This window comes from Saccoglossus kowalevskii, chromosome 10, assembly GCF_978046115.1.
Source record: "Saccoglossus kowalevskii chromosome 10, keSacKowa6.1, whole genome shotgun sequence".
Classification (NCBI taxonomy): domain Eukaryota; kingdom Metazoa; phylum Hemichordata; class Enteropneusta; family Harrimaniidae; genus Saccoglossus; species Saccoglossus kowalevskii.
Genome location: NC_140650.1, coordinates 8,036,901 through 8,059,501, shown reverse-complemented (window position 1 = coordinate 8,059,501; position 22,601 = coordinate 8,036,901). Strand labels below are relative to the sequence as shown.

General features: G+C 35.3%; 1 protein-coding gene across 2 annotated transcripts in view; it reads right to left on the bottom strand.

Moving 5' to 3' along the window:
- The window catches only part of LOC102808716 (uncharacterized), a 59,323-nt gene that overhangs the window by 34,411 nt on the left and 2,311 nt on the right, over window positions 1-22,601 (bottom strand). For both annotated transcript variants that reach the window (XR_014930695.1, XM_085504208.1), the window contains exons 2-6: window positions 7,300-7,382; window positions 5,053-5,202; window positions 3,997-4,099; window positions 2,824-2,944; window positions 1,648-1,712 (exon numbers count right to left, since the gene is read on the bottom strand). Coding sequence is in view for 1 of the 2 variants with exons in the window: in XM_085504208.1 (XP_085360334.1) it covers window positions 1,648-1,712; window positions 2,824-2,944; window positions 3,997-4,099; window positions 5,053-5,202; window positions 7,300-7,360 (500 nt within the window). In the remaining variant the exon portion in view is untranslated. The remainder of the gene's footprint in view (window positions 1-1,647; window positions 1,713-2,823; window positions 2,945-3,996; window positions 4,100-5,052; window positions 5,203-7,299; window positions 7,383-22,601) is intronic.

Here is a 22,601-nt window from a genome sequence, read left to right as displayed (position 1 = left end):
ACGGTCCGTTCACAGACTGTGGTCCGTTGCAGACTGCTCGACCGACCGTCCATACACGTGTTGTCACTGTACATCCGCCATGTTGAATCGCACAAGATCGCCAAAATCTTCATTGCAACTAACAGTTCAATGCTCACAACATAAAAAATACAAATATAATCATAGGCAACCTGCTATTATATAATGAATAAATTGATCGACACAGGGAAATTCTCCCCCCCCCCCCCCCCCCGAGTTGTGAATATTTCGGAAATCGCTACACAAGCAAAAGACCGGAAAACGATTTACCGGTACTTGAAAACTATGTCCTCGTGAATTAATCGTTCGTGTACAATAATTTGACAGGGTATACAATTCACAAACTAGTTTCGTAGATTAGAGACAATTGTTTGCTTTTTTTGGTTTTTCACAAGAATATAAAGCTGGCAATCATCATAATATTCACGTCCGTACGTCACGAAATGTACACCAATCGTACCCCAATAAACTGGAAAACTTACCTTTGCAAACACGTCTCTTATGCCGCCTTCTTGAAGTTCTTGAAATCAAATAAAGTTACTAGTTCTTCTAGTAACGAGTGAATGAGACCACTGAGCCAAACAGAATACATGTATAAACAGTACTATAATAAATTGCACGCAATGGAGAAATCACGTGCCGTAATAACAGCAGCCTTACTCACAGATCTAATCTACTGTAAAATATTTTATTTCAGCTGGAATTATCATTCGCTGAAAAGACTTTTTCTGGGTGTTTTGTATTGAATTTATTTTCATTGATTTTTGACAAGTTGACTGTAAAATATAAGAAAAGGGTATATTCGCTGGATTTTATTTTAACTGAAACATTCCTTCAGCGAAAATAGCAAAAAAAATTTGCAACCAAAAATAAAGTATTTTACTGTAATTAATTTATTCTGAGCATGCGCAGACGTTTTGTCAATGTTGCCGGGAGAGGCAATTTTTGATAAAATCGTGAAAAAGACCCACTTGGGATTTTCAGATCTGGAAAAAAAATTACGTGCATACTCGGAGGGGACATGTTCATCAACCTGCCAAGTTTCACTGATATCTGCTGTAGAATTTCTGAGAAAATGTTGGAGACGGAATTATGGACATAACCTGAATTAGTAGTCCCCTTTTCAGGCTGCGCCTGAACGGGGACTAAAAATACTTTCTTGTAGCACACATCTGTGTAACCATTTCACCACCAGACTTTTCTCACCCAAGTTTTTCTGTATTAATTTTTATTTTCTTCAATCTTTCTGGAAATGTATCCTAATTTTGGAGCCAACAGCAAAATTTGGATAAATTTTCAGTTTTTACTCAAAAAAATTTGGCTATTTTTGTCCCAATCTTTTGAAGAAAAGTGCAGACTATAAATGGGACTATTTTGTGAATAGCGATGAAAAGAGAGAACTGGTGGTAATAAGATTAAAGAAACAATTAAATGCATTGGTTGTTTTGGTACGTAAAATAACAATCACTGTACATGCGTATTACAGTAGTGGTTCTGATTTGTCATCTAACAAACACTGCATGCTGTGTGCCTGGCAAATGGAAATTTTTTAATTTAAGATAAATCATATTCTGATTTGCTGAGTATGAATGTAGAGTATGAACAACAGTATTAACAAATTTAACTTACAAATGTGAAACATGTCCATTGTTTGACATCTTCTCCAATTCTGATTTGATTGTAGCCATCCACAACTACAGAGAACAATGAATGTAGACAAATTAAAAACTTAGAGTTAACATTATAATTTTGAGGTACAATCTCAACAAACTGCTTTGTCTAATTATAAGTTTTCAGTTAAAATCAAGTTTTATATATGATAGTAAGAGGTCATCATGCAAATACCACATATTAGACACAACAATGAAGTATGCATTGATGCATCCATACAACTTGCATTAGGCCAAAAAAAAAAAAAAAACTTACTGTAGAATACTTTATTTTCACTTGGAATTTATTTTCGCTGAAGGGATGATTCCGTGAAAATAAAATCCAGTGATTATACTTTTTTTCCTATATTTCACATTAAACTCGTCAAAAATCAGTGAAAATAAATTCCATACAAAACACCCAAAAAACCTTTTCAGCGAAAATTTATTCTAGCGAAAATAAAGTATTCCACAGTATGTTGCCCTCAAGTCGGAAAATTGAAAAAATTGGGTCGGTCGGTCGGATTTTTTTTTTTTTCAAACTCGTGAAAACTAAGGGTATCGTAAATAGCCGAGGTATATGGGAATCAATGCAAAAGACGCGTTTGCTCTTCAGACTTCATAGTATTCGGAACATGTCAGAGAAATACAGATCAACCCAAGGTTCAAAGTTGCCACTTATTCCCTGGGACCCTGGGAATACAACGGTCCAGGATCGTTTTAGAGGAAAACTGCTTAAAATGGTAAGTTTTTAATATTTGGGCCTATTAATAAAAAAAAACGCGACCTGATATTGCATATTTTTCGGTCAGTTGCTGAGGGCAACAGAACAATTTTTTTTTTGGCCTTATTATTTATCTAGTACTGAAAACAATAAAATTTACCATCCTGTTAAAAGTGTTAAAATCTTTGTTCAAATGTTCAAATTATTATTTCTCGTCAAAATTTGGTACAACGTTTTGCCTCCTTGATGTATTTTTTTTATAATTTCTTTGATAATTTAGAATGAAGCAAAAACAATTTTAGACAAAAATATGAGTAAAATTATCTTGAGTCTTAACTTTGGCACTCAGAATACAAAGAATTGAAAAAAGAAACAATTCAGGATTGGTTATCCACAATAAATTTCTAATTTTTGCAGTCACAGCTTTCATACCTGCATCTCCCTTTCTGACGCTGTAGCAAAATACCAAGTCCTTTTGTCTGGACTGAAGTGAATAAGTTTAAAGACATAAGATTTAGCATACGGCGATGAGACATCCTCAGCTCGCATCACTCTGGAATAAAGAAACCAAAAGTCTACTATAAAAACATTATGAGCAAAAATGACTAAATACTGTGTCTTTTTTAATTTTGTAACATCCATGAACAAGTCATAAATAAAAACAATTCATCTCAGCGATCAGAATCTGGAAATTATAATTAGTAAGGAGATCCCCTAAAATACGGACTAAATACAGATTTCGCCAAAAACTAATAATTTGAAGACAAGGAGCATTTTATAAGTAAAGCGAGTGACTATTGGAAATTGTCAAATAGACATTTTCAACAATCCAAACAAAATGCTACGTTATATACAACTGGTTAAAATCATTATGTATTGTAGCATGCAAGTAGCAAAGCATTTGAAATTCAAGGCACAAACCACTAAACGGTGACTGGAATTACAGGAAAAGGGAGAAAAAAAGTTGCTTTTTCAGAATGTTATTTTTTTTGTTTTTTACCATGCTACTTGTATTACTATCATAAATAAACAAATTGTTTATCACAGATGTCGTAAAACTAAAACATAAAACAAATTGTGACATAAAACAAATTGTGACATAAAACAAATTGTGACATAAAACAAATTTTGACTTACACAAAAAACTTCTTAGTACTCAATAGCAATGAAGCATGTAAAAAACCAGTTGTCTAGTTAAGTATGAAATAAATGAAATTTGTTTGTATACTATAGTTATTGCGGCATTAGTTGTTACTCCAAGAACTCACAGTCATGCAACTGTTATCATACTGTAAAGTACTTTATTTTCGCCTGGAATTTATTTTCACTGAAGAGATGATTCAGTGAAACTAAAATCCAGTGAATATACCATTTTTCCTATATTTTACATTATACTCATCAAAAATCAGTGAAAATATATTACATACAAGGCACCCAAAAAGTTTTTTCAGTGAGAATTAATTGCAGCTAAAATAAAGTATTTTACAGTAATGTAATGAAAATATGCAAATTAGCTAATTAGTATGCAAATGTTAGTCCCAATGCAAATGTGATATATTATGCATGAAGAGAAAAACACAAACATTATCTTGAACCTTGACGTACCTTTTATAGCCGTTCAAACTGAATGTGTGTTTAGGTTTTTTGCTTTTTTCACTGAAGTAAATATATATACATGCTTTATGAATAATAACGTAAAAATTTTTCCCTGTAAATGAAAAAAAGAAAAAGGTAAAAAAAAACCAATATATTAACTATTTGTAACATGATTAATTTGTTCCGTGAAGTGTTTCACTGAATTGCGACCTCTATGGTGAATGTGAGTTGTGTGCGAATAGAATTGTAGTTCAAACTGTATATTTTTTTGTCCGAGTTGCTCTGTTTTCATTGAACAGTTATTATTATACATCTGTCACTGTAACGATATAAGTTACAGCGTGCCATAATTTTGCAGTATTGTACTGGGTATTTTCATTCTACGTACTATATTAGGAAATGGGAATTCCAAATATGGAACGATTAAACATAATAATAGAAACAAACATGGCAGCCCCCAGAGTTTGACCGGACCCCAAACAAAGCAAGAAGTGTTCCTGACCCATAAAAGATAGTGTTGGAGAATTTGTAATAAAATTATTACATCTTTTAACCACATGTACCATACAAACTGGTCACTCTGGATTTATTTTCACCCCTATTATATCACTGTTCATCACAGTAACTGTCTATGCAGCACCACAGACCCTGCCCCTGGGATTGATTGGCAACTGCTCTTACTCACATTGATAAAGTACAGTCCCTAGTTGCAAAAATATGATCATGGCTAACACATTTATCATTCTTTATAACTGGATGTTGTAAATTCCAAGAAAGATAGTATTTCAACCTCAAATAAATGAATTACACCCATTTTCCATGGAAACAAGTTTGGTATATCCCATAGTTTTATTCCTTTGTCATTTATTTGATAGAATTTACTGGCTTCCACACTAGCTTCTGCAGGAATTTTGAAATTCTGGATAACTGACATTTTACAAAAAAGCCATCAACTTGCTATTAACATTAACATTAACTCTGGATGCCTTGCCCTTGGAACATACATGTACCTAAATCGAACCAAAAAAAAGATTCTATAAAAATAAAAACAAATTAACAACTCACATTTATCGCCTTGTAGTCTTTGAGAAAAGTTGCGAATTTTTCCTTTCACTGAGTCATTTAATTTTTTTCCAACTTTAATATCTTCGCTTCTTTTGTATACCCAACCCATGTGAGTGATATTGTCATCATCCTTCATCAAGTCAAGAGCACCTACAACAATAGAGGTAGATATAGCAGTATGTGTGTGAATATAAACCCATGTGAGTAATATTGTCATCATCCTTCATCAAGTCAAGAGCACCTACAACAATAGAGGTACATATAGCAGTTTGTGTGTGAATATAAACCCATGTGAGTAATATTGTCATCATCCTTCATCAAGTCAAGAGCACCTACAACAATAGAGGTACATATAGCAGTTTGTGTGTGAATATAAACCCATGTGAGTAATATTGTCATCATCCTTCATCAAGTCAAGAGCACCTACAACAATAGAGGTACATATAGCAGTTTGTGTGTGAATATAAACCCATGTGAGTAATATTGTCATCATCCTTCATCAAGTCAAGAGCACCTACAACAATAGAGGTACATATAGCAGTTTGTGTGTGAATATAAACCCATGTGAGTAATATTGTCATCATCCTTCATCAAGTCAAGAGCACCTACAACAATAGAGGTACATATAGCAGTTTGTGTGTGAATATAAACCCATGTGAGTAATATTGTCATCATCCTTCATCAAGTCAAGAGCACCTACAACAATAGAGGTACATATAGCAGTTTGTGTGTGAATATAAACCCATGTGAGTAATATTGTCATCATCCTTCATCAAGTCAAGAGCACCTACAACAATAGAGGTACATATAGCAGTTTGTGTGTGAATATAAACCCATGTGAGTAATATTGTCATCATCCTTCATCAAGTCAAGAGCACCTACAACAATAGAGGTACATATAGCAGTTTGTGTGTGAATATAAACCCATGTGAGTAATATTGTCATCATCCTTCATCAATTCAAGAGCACCTACAACAATAGAGGTACATATAGCAGTTTGTGTGTGAATATAAACCCATGTGAGTAATATTGTCATCATCCTTCATCAATTCAAGAGCACCTACAACAATAGAGGTACATATAGCAGTTTGTGTGTGAATATAAACCCATGTGAGTAATATTGTCATCATCCTTCATCAAGTCAAGAGCACCTACAACAATAGAGGTACATATAGCAGTTTGTGTGTGAATATAAACCCATGTGAGTAATATTGTCATCATCCTTCATCAATTCAAGAGCACCTACAACAATAGAGGTACATATAGCAGTTTGTGTGTGAATATAAACCCATGTGAGTAATATTGTCATCATCCTTCATCAAGTCAAGAGCACCTACAACAATAGAGGTACATATAGCAGTTTGTGTGTGAATATAAACCCATGTGAGTAATATTGTCATCATCCTTCATCAAGTCAAGAGCACCTACAACAATAGAGGTACATATAGCAGTTTGTGTGTGAATATAAACCCATGTGAGTAATATTGTCATCATCCTTCATCAAGTCAAGAGCACCTACAACAATAGAGGTACATATAGCAGTTTGTGTGTGAATATAAACCCATGTGAGTAATATTGTCATCATCCTTCATCAAGTCAAGAGCACCTACAACAATAGAGGTACATATAGCAGTTTGTGTGTGAATATAAACCCATGTGAGTAATATTGTCATCATCCTTCATCAAGTCAAGAGCACCTACAACAATAGAGGTACATATAGCAGTTTGTGTGTGAATATAAACCCATGTGAGTAATATTGTCATCATCCTTCATCAAGTCAAGAGCACTTACAACAATAGAGGTACATATAGCAGTTTGTGTGTGAATATAAACCCATGTGAGTAATATTGTCATCATCCTTCATCAAGTCAAGAGCACCTACAACAATAGAGGTACATATAGCAGTTTGTGTGTGAATATAAACCCATGTGAGTAATATTGTCATCATCCTTCATCAAGTCAAGAGCACCTACAACAATAGAGGTACATATAGCAGTTTGTGTGTGAATATAAACCCATGTGAGTAATATTGTCATCATCCTTCATCAAGTCAAGAGCACCTAAAACAATAGAGGTACATATAGCAGTTTGTGTGTGAATATAAACCCATGCGAGTAATATATTTTCATCATCCTTCATCAATTCAAGATCAACATTAACTATGACCCCAAGATCAGATATCTGTATCAGTCTAATAATATTGTCCTTTGATAGGTAGAATATATGACATTATTTTTGAGACTCACCTATTGTGCTCATAGGTTCCACGCATCCCGCATAGGGCACATTCTTTGTAGTATTCGCCATAGCAATTGTTACAGGTTTGAATCTGCAAAAATGAAAAGAATGACAAATTACCCCAATATATCGTAGTAATAAATAGTGGATCTATAGAGTGACAATTCAGTTATTGTATTTATTTTAAACTTCCTTATACTTATAGTTATTGTTATAGCATGCACTGCATGGTTGGGAGACGGTTGGTTATGCCAGTTTTAGAATATTGTACACCAATCAATTTTTCAGGTAGTCTCTTGCATTACTTTGAGGTGATGCATGCATGGACTAATGATTCCTACTGGTCCCAGGAATGACATAGTAAGGTTTATATCCTATGGATGGTATGTTGGGTCTATATCTGAGGGATGATACAGTGGGTCCATATCCCAGCGATGACACAGTGGGTCCATATCCCAGCGATGATACAGTGGGTCCATATCCCAGCGATGACACAGTGGGTCCATATCCCAGCGATGACACAGTGGGTCCATATCCCAGAGATGACACAGTGGGTCCATATCCCAGGACTGACACAGTGGGTTCATATCCCAGGACTGACACAGTGGGTTCATATCCCAGGACTGACACAGTGGGTTCATATCCCAGGACTGACACAGTGGGTTCATATCCCAGGAATGACACAGTGGGTCCATATCCCAGAGATGGCACAGTGGGTCCATATCCCAGAGATAACACAGTGGGTCCATATCCCAAGAATGACACAGTGGGTCCATATCCCAGGAATGACACAGTGGGTCCATATCCCAGAGATGACACAGTGGGTCCATATCCCAGGACTGACACAGTGGGTCCATATCCCAGGAATGACACAGTGGGTCCATATCCCAGGAATGACACAGTGGGTCCATATCCCAGAGATGACACAGTGGGTCCATATCCCAGTGATGACACAGTGGGTCCATATCCCAGTGATGACACAGTGAGTCCATATCCCAGAGATGATACAGTGGGTCCATATCCCAGAGATGATACAGTGGGTCCATATCCCAGAGATCACACAGTGGGTCCATATCCCAGAGATGACACAGTGGGTCCATATCCCAGAGATGACACACTGGGTCCATATCCCAGGACTGACACACTGGGTCCATATCCCAGGACTGACACACTGGGTCCATATCCCAGGAATGACACAGTGGGTCCATATCCCAGGAATGACACAGTGGGTCCATATCCCAGGAATGACACAGTGGGTCCATATCCCAGGAATGACACAGTGGGTCCATATCCCAGAGATGACACAGTGGGTCCATATCCCAGAACTGACACAATGGGTCCATATCCCAGAACTGACACAATGGGTCCATATCCCAGGAATGATACAGTGGGTCCATATCCCAGAACTGACACAATGGGTCCATATCCCAGAACTGACACAATGGGTCCATATCCCAGGAATGATACAGTGGGTCCATATCCGGGGAATGACACAGTGGGTCCATATCCCAGGAATGACACAGTGGGTCCATATCCCAGGAATGACACAGTGGGTCCATATCCCAGTGATGACACAGTGAGTCCATATCCCAGAGATGACACAGTGGGTCCATATCCCAGGAATGATACAGTGGGTCCATATCCCAGAGATGACACAGTGGGTCCATATCCCAGAGATGACACACTGGGTCCATATCCCAGAGATGACACACTGGGTCCATATCCCAGAGATGACACACTGGGTCCATATCCCAGAGATGACACACTGGGTCCATATCCCAGAGATGACACACTGGGTCCATATCCCAGGAATGACACAGTGGGTCCATATCCCAGGAATGACACAGTGGGTCCATATCCCAGGAATGACACAGTGGGTCCATATCCCAGGAATGACACAGTGGGTCCATATCCCAGAGATGACACAGTGGGTCCAAATCCCAGAGATGACACAGTGGGTCCATATCCCAGAGATGACACAGTGGGTCCATATCCCAGAGATGACACAGTGGGTTCATATCCCAGGAATGACACTGGGTCATATCCCAGGAATGACACAGTGGGTCCATATCCCAGGAATGACACAGTGGGTCCATATCTCAGGAATGACACAGTGGGTCCATATCCCAGGAATGACACAGTGGGTCTATATCCCAGGGATGACACAGTGCGTCCATATCCCAGGAATGACACAATGGGTCTATATCCCAAAGATGGCATGTTGGGTCTATATCCCAAAGATGGCATGTTGGGTCTATATCCCGAAGATGGCATGTTGGGTCTATATCCCGAAGATGGCATATTGGGTCTATATCCCGAAGATGGCATATTGGGTCTATATCCCGAAGATGGCATATTGGGTCTATATCCCGAAGATGGCATATTGGGTCTATATCCCAAAGATGGCATATTGGGTCTATATTCCAAAGATTGCATATTGGGTCTATATACCAAAGATGGCCTATTGGGTCTATATCCCAAAGATGACATATTGGGTCTATATTCCAAAGATGGCATATTAGGTCTATATCTCAAAGATGCCACAGTGGGTCTATATCCCAAAGATGACACAGTGGGTCTATATCCCAAAGATGACACAGTGGGTCTATATCCCAAAGATGACACAGTGGGTCTATATCCCAAAGATGACACAGTGGGTCTATATCCCAAAGATGACACAGTGAGTCTATATCCCAAAGCTGGCATATTGGGTCTATATCCCAAAGCTGGCATATTGGGTCTATATCCCAAAGCTGGCATATTGGGTCTATATCCCAAAGCTGGCATATTGGGTCTATATCCCAAAGCTGGCATATTGGGTCTATATCCCCAAAGCTGGCATATTGGGTCCATAACACAGAGATGACACAGTGGGTCCATATCCCAGAGATGACACAGTGGGTCCATATCCCAGGACTGACACAGTGGGTCCATATCCCAGGACTGACACAGTGGGTCCATATCCCAGGACTGACACAGTGGGTCCATATCCCAGGACTGACACAGTGGGTCCATATCCCAGGATGACACAGTGGGTCCATATCCCAGGATGACACAGTGGGTCCATATCCCAGGATGACACAGTGGGTCCATATCCCAGGAATGACACAGTGGGTCCATATCCCAGAGATGACACAGTGGGTCCATATCCCAGAGATGACACAGTGGGTCCATATCCCAGAGATGACACAGTGGGTCCATATCCCAGAGATGAAACAGTGGGTCCATATCCCAGAGATGACACAGTGGGTCCATATCCCAGAGATGACACAGTGGGTCCATATCCCAGAGATGACACAGTGGGTCCATATCCCAGGAATGACACAGTGGGTCCATATCCCAGAGATGACACAGTGGGTCCATATCCCAGAGATGACACAGTGGGTCAATATCTCAAAGATGACACAGTGGGTCTATATCCCAAAGATGACACAGTGGGTCTATATCCCAAAGATGACACAGTGGGTCTATATCCCAAAGATGACACAGTGGGTCTATATTCCAAAGCTGGCATATTGGGTCTATATCCCAAAGATGGCATATTGGGTCTATATCCCAAAGATGGCATATTGGGTCTATATCCCAAAGATGGCATATTGGGTTCATATCCCAATGATGGCATATTGGATCCATATCCCAAAGATGGCATATTGGGTCTATATTCCAAAGATGGCATATTGGGTCTATATCCCAAATATGGCATATTGGGTCTATATCTCCTTATAGGTCTCATGCCACTAATCAACCAATGGCTGCTCGTAGCCCTCAATTTAAATGCCTAGCAAGAACCAATGAAATTGTTTAAATATTTTTTTTCCCAGGTGCTCCCTGTTTGAGGGCGTAATCACCTGGGTCAGAGGTGAGACCAACATGTGGTCTTTTGTTTACTACTTAGCGGCTGTGTACCTGTGGGTTTATTCTGTGTGTATTTGGATGTTCTAATCTTGGTGTTTTTCCAGTGATTTCTCTTGGTGCAATCCAAATACAGTAGGTGTGTCTTGTTTACCTGGGATTTGCAAGAGTTTGAGCTGGCCAACATGTTAGTTTTTTTTCATATGGTTGATTACTGGCATGTTGATTTCCCATTTTTGAGCCATATTTTCAACTTTCTTCGTCATTTTCATAGAGCAATCTCGTCATATGTTAACATTGTCGTCTATGGAAATTCAATTAGTGGTATGAGCCCTTATACCATTTGCTTGAATCGTTTCTAAGGAAGCACAAACCAAACAGCCCTTTTTAGGGCCACGACATATTTTAATCAAAGAAAGCTTAGAAAGAACTCCCGTGTGCTGAGAGTTTTGGAGACACATTAAAAATTAATTCAAAATTACTTACACTTGAGATATTGATGGAATAGCTGAAAACTAATTATGCAAATAAGGTAACTAATATGAACAGATTTAAGTGTAAAACTAATAAGGTCTGCACAATGTACCAAGTTTCATTGAAATGTGATTAGAACCAAAAAAATATTAGTTATTATGCTAATTAGAGAATTAATATGAACAGATTTTAACCCAAAATTAATCAGGCTGTCTATTGTTCTAGAGCATTTATGTACCAAGTTTTATTCAAATGTGATGATCAATACTACTAATATCAGTATTAATTAATTATGTTAATTAGGTGATTAAGAAGCATAAATATTTACCAAAAACTAATATGGTGCATAGTCTGAGGTTCATTGAAATGTGATGGGTACTCTTTAAAAGTTTCATTGAAATCCAATGAGTGGTTTTTAGACATCAGTGCAACAGCCATAGAACAGCAAAAAATTAACTAATTATGCAAATTAGGTAATTAATAGGCACAATTATTTATCTCAAAATTAATCAGGTCTCTGCATAGTCCTAGAATATCTATGTCGCAAGTCTCATTGAAATGTGATGATTAGTACTTGAGATATCAGGTGAAAAGCTGAAAATTAACTAATTATGCTAATAAGATGATTAATATGCACAAATATTTACCCAAAAACTAATTAGGTCTCTGCACAGTCCTCAAGTAACTATGTACCAAGTTTCATTGAAACATGATCATTACTACTCGAAATATCAAAAGCTGAAAATTAATTAATTATGCAAATTAGGTAATTAATATGTACTGATATTACCCTAAAAACTATCAGGTCTGTGCAGTGTCATATGACACCTATGTACCAAGTTTTATTGAAATGTTATGATTAGTACTTGAAATATCAGTGGAAAAGCCGAAAATTGATTAATCATCATGTAAATTAGGTAATTAATAATATTAACAGATTTTTACCCAAAACTAATCAAATCTGCGCATTAGTTCAGAGCATCCATGTGCCAAGTTTCATAGAAATCCAATGAGTGGTTCTTCAAAAATCAGTGGAACAGTCATAGAACAGCTTAAAATCAGTTAATTATCATGCAAATTAGGTAATTAATATTCATAGATTTTTACCCAAAACTAATCAAATCTGCGCACTAGTTCAGAGCATCCATGTGCCACATTTCATCAAAATCCAATGAGTGGTTCTTTAGATATCAGTGGAACAGTCTTGGAACAGCTAAAAATCAGCTAAGTATCATGCAAATTAGGTAATTAATATTCATAGATTTTTACCAAAACCTGATCTACTCTGCGCATTATCCCAGAGCATCCATGTACCAAGTTTCACCAAAATTTGATTAGTGGTTCTTGAGATAACGGTGGAACAAAAAAAGTGACATACATACATACATACATACATACATACAGACAGACAGGGTAACTGCAAAGACTCCGTTTTTGTGCTTCGCACACGGGAGTCAAAAAGAGAACCAACGTTTCTGCTTTAATAAACATTTTTATAGACTTGCTGACGGTTATGATTCTGAAAAAAAAATCTTAAAAAATGAATGTAAATCAGCAGTAAACGAGCTGCCCTGAATGCAGAAAGCGAAATTACCTATTTTGCTGGCACAGCTATTTCGCGTTCACTCCTTGTTTTACGCAATTAACAATTATTTTTAAAGAATGTTTATAAGCATCACAATAGACTGCAAGTAAGTCAACTGTTAATACAACCACAGTCAACAAATAGAAAATAGGTTTTTGTTTGTTTTTTTTGTGTAGAAAAGACCCCCTGGGCGAATGCCCGGAGATGCCATCAACTAATTTATTGTGTCAAAAGTGGGAGGTGGGCATTTATCAGGGCATGGGCTCTTACCCGGATAAATACAGTACCAAAAATGACATAGGGAGTATATATTTGAAATCTAAGGCTCATAGTAGAAGGATTCCAATGACGATTGCTAAAAATACAACCAACAACTAAATAAAACAGACACAGAGAAATTTCATATCAAATTCTGTAGAAACGCTCTCTGTTTGAATAACAAAGCAAGGAAAATAGCATGCTGTATGGAGTTAGGGAGAGAACCACTCATAAACACATACAGTGCAGCAATTAAATACTACCAACATATACAGTGCAGCAATTAAATACTACCAACATATACAAGGAATTGAAAATACAAATCTGGCATACTATGCACTACAGGATATGAAAGAACATAATATACAGGAACCTGGTTGTCATAGCTACAACAAAATCTTAAAATTATGAATATACATAAATGTATATCCCTGTAAAAACACTACAAACTAAAATAAAAGAATATTACAGTGCATTGTGGAAGAAAGATAATATGAGAGACGATGCAACGTTACGGGCTTATCATACATATAAAGACAATCTCAACATGGAACAATAAATTACACTTATAAATAGTCAAGATCATATCAGAGAGTTAGCCAAATTTAGAACAAGTAATCATAGATTAACAATAGAAACAGGTCGCTATACAAGACCTAGGACACCAATGGACGAGAGACTATGCACATATTCTAACTAAATAGAGGATGAAATACACCACCTAATAATAGATTGTAATTTATACACAAAATAGAAACACTTTGTACAATGCCATAGAGTTAATCAACAAAGACTTCAGAAACAAAAACGAAAGAGAAAAAGAAAAATTTGACTATATAATGCAATCAAGAGATAAGACAATTATATGCTCTAACTATTTGTTTCAATGTAAACAAGCCATGCATGGCACAGTCCCCGTTAGTTATCGATTTTAAGATATATATATATATAAAACTAAGTTTTGTTTATAGCTGGAATATAACAGGAATATGATAATGATTGACATTTGTGTCTGATCGTCAGAGTACTTGCCCACATTGAGAGATATTGCTCTGGAACAGCATTAATTAAAACAAAATCGGCCATTTTGAATACATATCCATAACATGATGTATAATGAATATATAAAATTTGAACATAATCAGTCAAAGCATGTCAGAGGTATGGCTCTAGAAGCTCACTCATTAAAACAAAATGGCCATCAGTCAGCCAGTCAGCCATTTTGAATCTTATCTGAAAAATAAAATGACGTGCATCAGGAACTCGTAATATCTAATGTATGTTAGAAGTTTGAACGAAATCCATCCATAAATGCCAGAAATGCTTGATATTTGATGATTTATTTAGAGTAAAAATGGCCACCATTCGGCCATATTGAATAGGATCTTTGAAGCAATATATCTGTATTTCCATGACATGATGTATGAATATTTAAAATTTTAACATAATCAGTCAAAGCAAGTCAGAGATATGGCACTAGAACCACATTCATGAAAACGAAATGGCCACCAGTCAGCAATTTTGAATCTTATCTGAAAAACAAAATGACGTGCATCAAGGTCCTATAATGTCCAATGTATATACCAACAAAATCCATCTGTAAACAGCCGAGAAATGCTTAATTTTGATGATTTTTCAGTACAAAAATCATGATCATGATACAAATTGATGTGCATATGTATAATGTCATGTATGATGCATGTGTGAAGTTTGATTGTGATTGGTCCAGGCATTTCTAAGATACAGGTAAGCACGTAGGTCAAAACATAAGTCCTCGTTTTCAGACTGTGTCCGAACGGGGACTAAAAAACAAACACTAACAATGTCAAAACTTATTATCAAAGTATGTGTACAAGGACTAATTTGAAAAACTTTGAAAAACAAAATACTAGTAGTAGTCTAATGTTGCTATTTTTATTATATATTTTGTACTTAATACATTACTATGTTTTCAATTTTTCAACTTCATTGATGTACATAACCAAAAAAGAAATGTAATACTGTCTTTACAGTGTCAATAAAGCACTATTCTATTCTATTCTTCAAACTACATATATACTGTAGTCTTTATTGTAACATTTACTTCGTTTATACTAGTATTACAGAATCTCGACACATGTCAAAATTTTGTGTTCATGTTTTACTCAGCTTGTGCCGAAATACCGACTTCATTCGTCAAGAGGCATGATGATAACAATAATTACTTTATTGAAATTATATCTATTTGCTGTTTTTGTGTTTATTATTGAGAATTTCTGAGTTTTTTTTTGGCACATGCCGACTGGGTCAGACTCTTGGCATATGCTGATCGAGATCTGTAATGTTAACACCACTACAGTCATCATACAACTGAACTGAATTGAACTTTGCTCTTTCTAACCCATGCAAGGCATAAATTCCATTGATGATGCAAACATTACTGTCATTTATATAAACATTCTGTGACTGGTACATTAGTGAATAAACTTCTGATATCAAATATGATACAATCTTTGTTAATCTAATGGCAAATAAACACTTAAGGGTTTCAGTTCTCCTATACATGCAATATCACACTTTTTTATGTCAACACAGACATGGAGGTCAACTGAATTGGCTTTTGTTGAAAGTTCATGACAGGTCAAGTGCATGTCACATATGTGTGATGGCAGGTCTTCCATAGCACAACTGAAACTATGTAACTCTTTTCCCAAATAGATTTGTTAATTGCACATAATTTTTGCCCACTCATTTTTGCAAACTGTATAGAAAAATAACTGACGTGGATGGACAACATGGACCAGTCAAATCTGGCTGCTGTCTAATTAAACACATGGCCAATCAGTACTGGGGTCTTTGGGTACAACCACATAAAGGCAAGAATGATCAGAAATAAGACTCTTAACCTAATTTTCACAACCAGACTTCCTTGCCCAAATTTTTATACGTTTTTTTAATATATTTTTCAATATTTCTGAAAATGAACCCTAATTTTGAAGTCAACAGACAATATTTGAGTCAATTTTCAGTTTTCACTTAAACCAATATAGCCGTTTTTGGACCAATCTTCTTAAAGAAAGTGCAAACTATAAACAGGAATATTTTGTGAATTTGTGATGAAAAGAGGGAACTGGTGGTGAAAAGGTTAAATCAGACAATAGGCATTTGTGATTGAAACAGACTTTCAGTGTCCATGTTCACAGTAACCAAGACTGTCTTTGTGAGCTACATGTAAGACTTACAATTTACATGTACATGTATATAAAAATGGCATATAACAGAATCAGTTTTATGACACCTGCACCAGCTAGTGTATATTGAAGTAAGATTATATTTCCAAGAATGGATGAAAAATCACACGTTCTTTTTCAGCATACACAGTTTCTGTATAGACAAGCTATGCATGGCACAGTCCTCGTTAGTTATCGAATTTAAGATATATAGTTTTGTTTATAGTAATACAGCTGGAATATAAACATGTCAGGAATATGATTTTGATGATTGTTTAACATTTAAATAATTGACATTTGTATCTGATTGTCAAACGAGTATTGAGAGATATTGCTCTGGAACAGCATTAATTAAAACAAAATCAGCCATTTTGAATACATGTATAATGAATATTTAAAATTTGAACGAAGTCAGTCAAAACATGTCAGAGATATTCATTAAAACAAAATGGCCACTAGTCAGCCATTTTGAATCCGATCTAAAAAATAAAATAACGTGCATCAGGAACCTGTAATGTCTAATGTATGTACTAAGTTTGAACAAAATCCATCCATAATGCCAGAAATGCTTGATATTTGATGATTTATAACTTGTATGTTACAAATACAGCACGTTTATATTTTATTTAGCTCTGCTGTCAACTTTGTTGAGCAGAGCTTATCATGAGTGATTTCCGTCGTCGTCCGTGTCAACTGTTTTTTTTCGACTTCACAAAAATGGCCACCATTCGGCTATTTTTAATAGGATCGTCAAACCAATATATCTGTATATCTATGACATGATGTATTATGAGTATTTGAAATTTGAACATAATGAGAGATATGGCACTAGAACCACATTTATTAAAACACAATGGCTGCCAGTCGGTCATTTTGAATCTTATCTGAAAACAAAATGATTTGCCTCAAGGTCCTATAATATCCAACGTATATACCAAGTTTGAATAAAATCCATCTGTAAACAGCTGAGAAATGCTTGATTTTGATGATTTTTAGAACAAAAATGGCCGCATTTGGCCATCTTGAATCAGATCTTGAAACAAATTGATATGCATATTAGTATAATATCATGTATGATGTATGTGTGAAGTTTGATTTTGATTGGTCCAGGCATTTCTATGATACAGGTCCGCATGCAAACACGCACACACAGACGTCAAAACATAAGTCTGTGTTTTTGGACTGCGTCCGAACAGGGACTAAAAATGTAATTTGAAGTATAATGATTTTTTGCACGAGTTTTACACTTGAACCGCATTCGTATTGATACTTTGTCGTATTTGCATCTACTAGAAGATATGTTTGTGTTGTAAATTTCCATATTGTGTCTTAAAAAAAAAATATTATTTACAAAAAAAGACGCTTGTTAACTTTCGGAAGACAATTTAAAATCAAATGACACCAGTTAGCGGACTCATGCAATATATGCAAATTATCACCTTAGTAGTCTGTTTTAATCCAACAACCAGAATGGGTCACATGACCAAATGTTCTATAAAAAGCACATCTCTTACAGAAGCACAAATATACAACCCCACTTGCATTTGTTTGTATACTAAATTATTTAAATATTATTTTGACCACAGAAACACCTATAATTTGCATAAGCACTACGTACTACTAATTAATGGAGAAAATACAATATTTTGTATTTTTTGTTAAATTTATTTGTTGCAAGCTATTTTCAAACTGGGACTCACAAATACAAAGGGCAGCTAATTGCAACGATCAATTGTACATGTATGTGGTTAATAATTACGAGACAACGAAATCAACAAACACAGATATCAGAAAAGATCAGAAGCATTTGATTTATTTAGAATAAGGTACGAGACAAGGAAGAAGGAAATGCATTTTCCTATTCAAACAAATTTTGAAGTATAGATAAAGTTGGCAATTTGAGGTTTATTTTAACCCATGAGTAGTATTTATGCTGTTTGCTTCCTTACGTGGACGCAATTGTCGGTGGGTCTATCCAATATGCAAACGCATAAAATTAGCTTAAATCTTAGCCCATAATTCATGTAGCATGAACACTACTTCTATGTCCGCTTCACAAAAACAGTTGTTCTAAATAACATAGAAGCCAGATCAGAAAATAAATATAATGGCTCTTTCTTTCCTATACATTGTAGTAATAATCAATACAACAATTGTCACAGATAAGCCATGTACATTTATATATAGCCCCTCCTTTTAAATAAATAATGTTAATAATTCTTTGGCTATTGGCTTTGCACAATTATAATTTAACATGTACAGGGCGATTACAGCTTGGCATGGAATAAAATTTAAATGTTGGTCTGTATGTGAAAAAGGAAGGTTTCTGAGGATCATGGAATCCTTCATGGTCAGCGTTAGGTGTTACACTTGTTACTTTTGTCTTTATAAGATCAGCTGTACCACTTTAAATCGAATAAAAACGAGAAACAATAAATTCAGGTTCTACAGCGTGTCGATTGGGGGGGGGCATTTATCTGTCGCATCCTATAAACAACTAAATCTTAAATTTATATCAGGATATGGCATTTTTGATGTTCGTGTTGTCAATGGCAACAAAAATCAACTCGGCCCATTAAGTAGGGTATGGCATTTTGCATAGCTATATTTTTGATGTTCGTGTTGTCAATGTCAACAAATGTTGTTTTGGTTTGTTGTGTATTTTAGATATCATTGAGAACATGTTTACAGGTCAGTGTACCCTAAGAATGCAGCATAGAATACTGCATGTTCATTGTTATGCTAAATTAGCTCTATTGTTTACACAAGGAGCCCCTCTCAATACGCTTGGAAAGGTATAGTCACATCGAATCACAGCTTTTCTTAAAGGTGAATTTTTGGGTATAGGTGTTTTGAATGTTTTTTTAAAATGATTGAGTATTCTTGACAAAACTCTTACATGACGGGGATATATTTATTTGCTAAGAGCTTGTACAATTACATGGCATATTTATATATATTTGCTAAAAACTTGTATAATTCAAGCACAGAAAATTTATATTTTCCCTTGTCCATTTCTATTGTTGAACCCACTATGCTTATATATTGCTTAAGAAGGCAACTCTTGCCTTCCGCCAGTATATCCTTGAAATTATAATTTAAGCCATAGGTGTGTTTTGATATTGATAATTTCTATATATTTATTGATCTACCCGATTTGTTCCCATTTAATGAGTAATTCTGAGTTGTATGTTCATAGGATGTTATACATAATTATTCCACTCCAATTTGTATAGAAAACTATCTATCCTTCATTTTTGGCTGACAATTACATGATTAGTTTTAAGTCACTGATTGGTTGACCTCTTAATATTCCATTCCCCCTTTTAAAGTTTAATGATATTTCTGTTCTAGTGTAGGCTGTGCTTTTTTTATGCAATGTTTGTACTTTTATGACATTGTACTCAGTAACTACCAGATATTTACACTTGTAAATTCGTTTAAAGTGTTTTGATCAGCAATAAATGGAGTTTACATTGGAATATTGAACAAGTGATTGGTGAGTTTTCAAGTTCAAGTTGGTCAATTGAAGTCCTATCTCATGTTGGAATGTGGTCGACCAAACCCAACCACACTAAGTCATTGAACAGTAGACAAGACATGTTACATTTTGTACTTTTACTTTTAAAACTTTCCACCAATTAATTTTATACTTTTATTAGTATTAGGTAATCAATTTTATCAAATCATTAGATGTACATTCATGTATTGGCTATCAGGAGTGATCATGTGTGCCGATGTTTGAAATAAAATTATCACACCATATTTACATGTATTTGCTAATACCTTGTATGTTAAGCATGGTTTATTTATATTTGTTAATAATTCATACATTACTTATATTACATTGCATATTTACAATAAAATACAATTTATAAGTAAATAAATATAAATATGGCATGATTGTAATGTACAAATTATTAGAAAATACTAAGTATGATATAAATAAGGCAAGCTTGTATTTGTAAGTAAACAAGCCATGCATGACACAGTCCCTGTTTGTTATCAAATTTAAGATAAATAGTTTTGTTTATAGTAATATAGTTGGAACATAAGCATGTCAGAAGTATGTATCCAGAAGATGATGCTTGATTTGAACTTGAACATAATCAGTCAAAGCATATCAGAGATATGGCTCTAAAAGCGCATTCATTTAAACAAAATGACCGCCAGTCAGCCATTTTCAATCTGATCTGAAAAATATAATGATGTGCATCAGGAACCCATAATCTCTAATGTATGTACCAAGTTTGCATAAAATTCATCCATAAACACTAAGATCCAGTTCTGGAATGCCAGAAATGCTTGATTTTTGATGACTTTTTAACACAAAAACAGCAGCCATTTGGCCATTTGGAATCAGATAGTCAAACCACTATATCTATGATATGATGCATAATGAATATATAAAATGTATGTACCAAGTTTAAACAAAACCTATCCATAAATGCTTGATTTTGATGATTTTTTAGCACAAAAATGGCCACCATTTGGTCATCTTGAATCAGATGGTGAAACAAATTGATGTGCATATTTATAATATTATGTATGTATGTGTGATGTTTGGTTGTGATTAGGCATGTCTAATTTATAGGTTCGAACGCATAGACACGCAGATACACAAGGGTCAAAACATAAGTCCACGTTTTCTGACTGTGTCCGAACAGGGACTAATAAATATGCCATATTGCTTATAACATATGAAACTCTTGTGACCGATTCTTTTCAACAGTCACTGAAAGAGCTCTGGATGTTGAGATACTCAGATATATAGCAAATTTGATCAAAATCCATTCCGAAGTTTGATATTTTGCTTACACAGGCTGAAATTAGATAATATGTAAATTACCTACTTAATATGCATAAACATGCCCTAAAACTAATTGTGTCTGCACATTACCCAATGTGCTAGTACAAGTTTTCATGGAAATCTGCTTACAAGTTTTTGAGATTTTGCTAAAACAGGCTAAAATGAGGTAATTAATATGTAAATTAGCTACTTATTATGCAGGGACATGGCTCTAAAACTAATCAAGTCTGTGCATTAGATTTTGCTTACAGTCAGACAAACAGACATACCAAACTCATTACTTCACGGGAACTAAAAATGACAGGAGAGATAGCAGTGACTTAAATGTAACCTGACACAAAAATATTAAAAATAGAGATGTTAATGGCACAAAATAATAATCAGCAGCCTCCACAATGTTTATACACTTCATCTATTCATCTTACAGTAGATTTCATTAATATTTTAACACATTGTTTTCATCGAGGCATATTGTGTGAATCTTGTTTCGTACAAAAAAATGAAATAGACTGCATCAAGTTCCCATTGAATTTGATCATGGAACAAATGCATGTGCATTCTTCGAAATAAAATGGCCGCCAATCAACCATTTTGAACTTAATCTGAAAAATACAAGCCATGCATGGCACAGTTCCCGTTAGTTATCGAATTTAAGAAATATAGCTTTGTTTATAGTAATATAGTTGGAATATAAACATGTAGGAATATGATTATGATTTTTTAACATTAAAATGATTGACATATTGTACATGATTGTCGAACAAGTACTTGTCCATATGGAGAGATATTGCTCTGAAACGGCATTAATTAAAACAAAATCGACCATTTTGAATACATCTGTATATCTATAACATAATGTAAGTATAAAATTTGAACATAATCAGACAAAGCATGTCAGAAATATGGTTCCAGAAGCGCATCAATTAAAACAAAATGGCCACCAGTCAGCCATTTTGAATCTGACCTGAAAAATAAAATGACGTGCATCAGGAACCCATAATGTCTAATGTATGTACCAAGTTTGAACAAAATCCATCCATAAATACCAGAAATGCTTGATGTTTGATGATTTTGTAGCACAAAAATGGCCGCCATTTGGAATCAGAACGTGAAACAAATTGA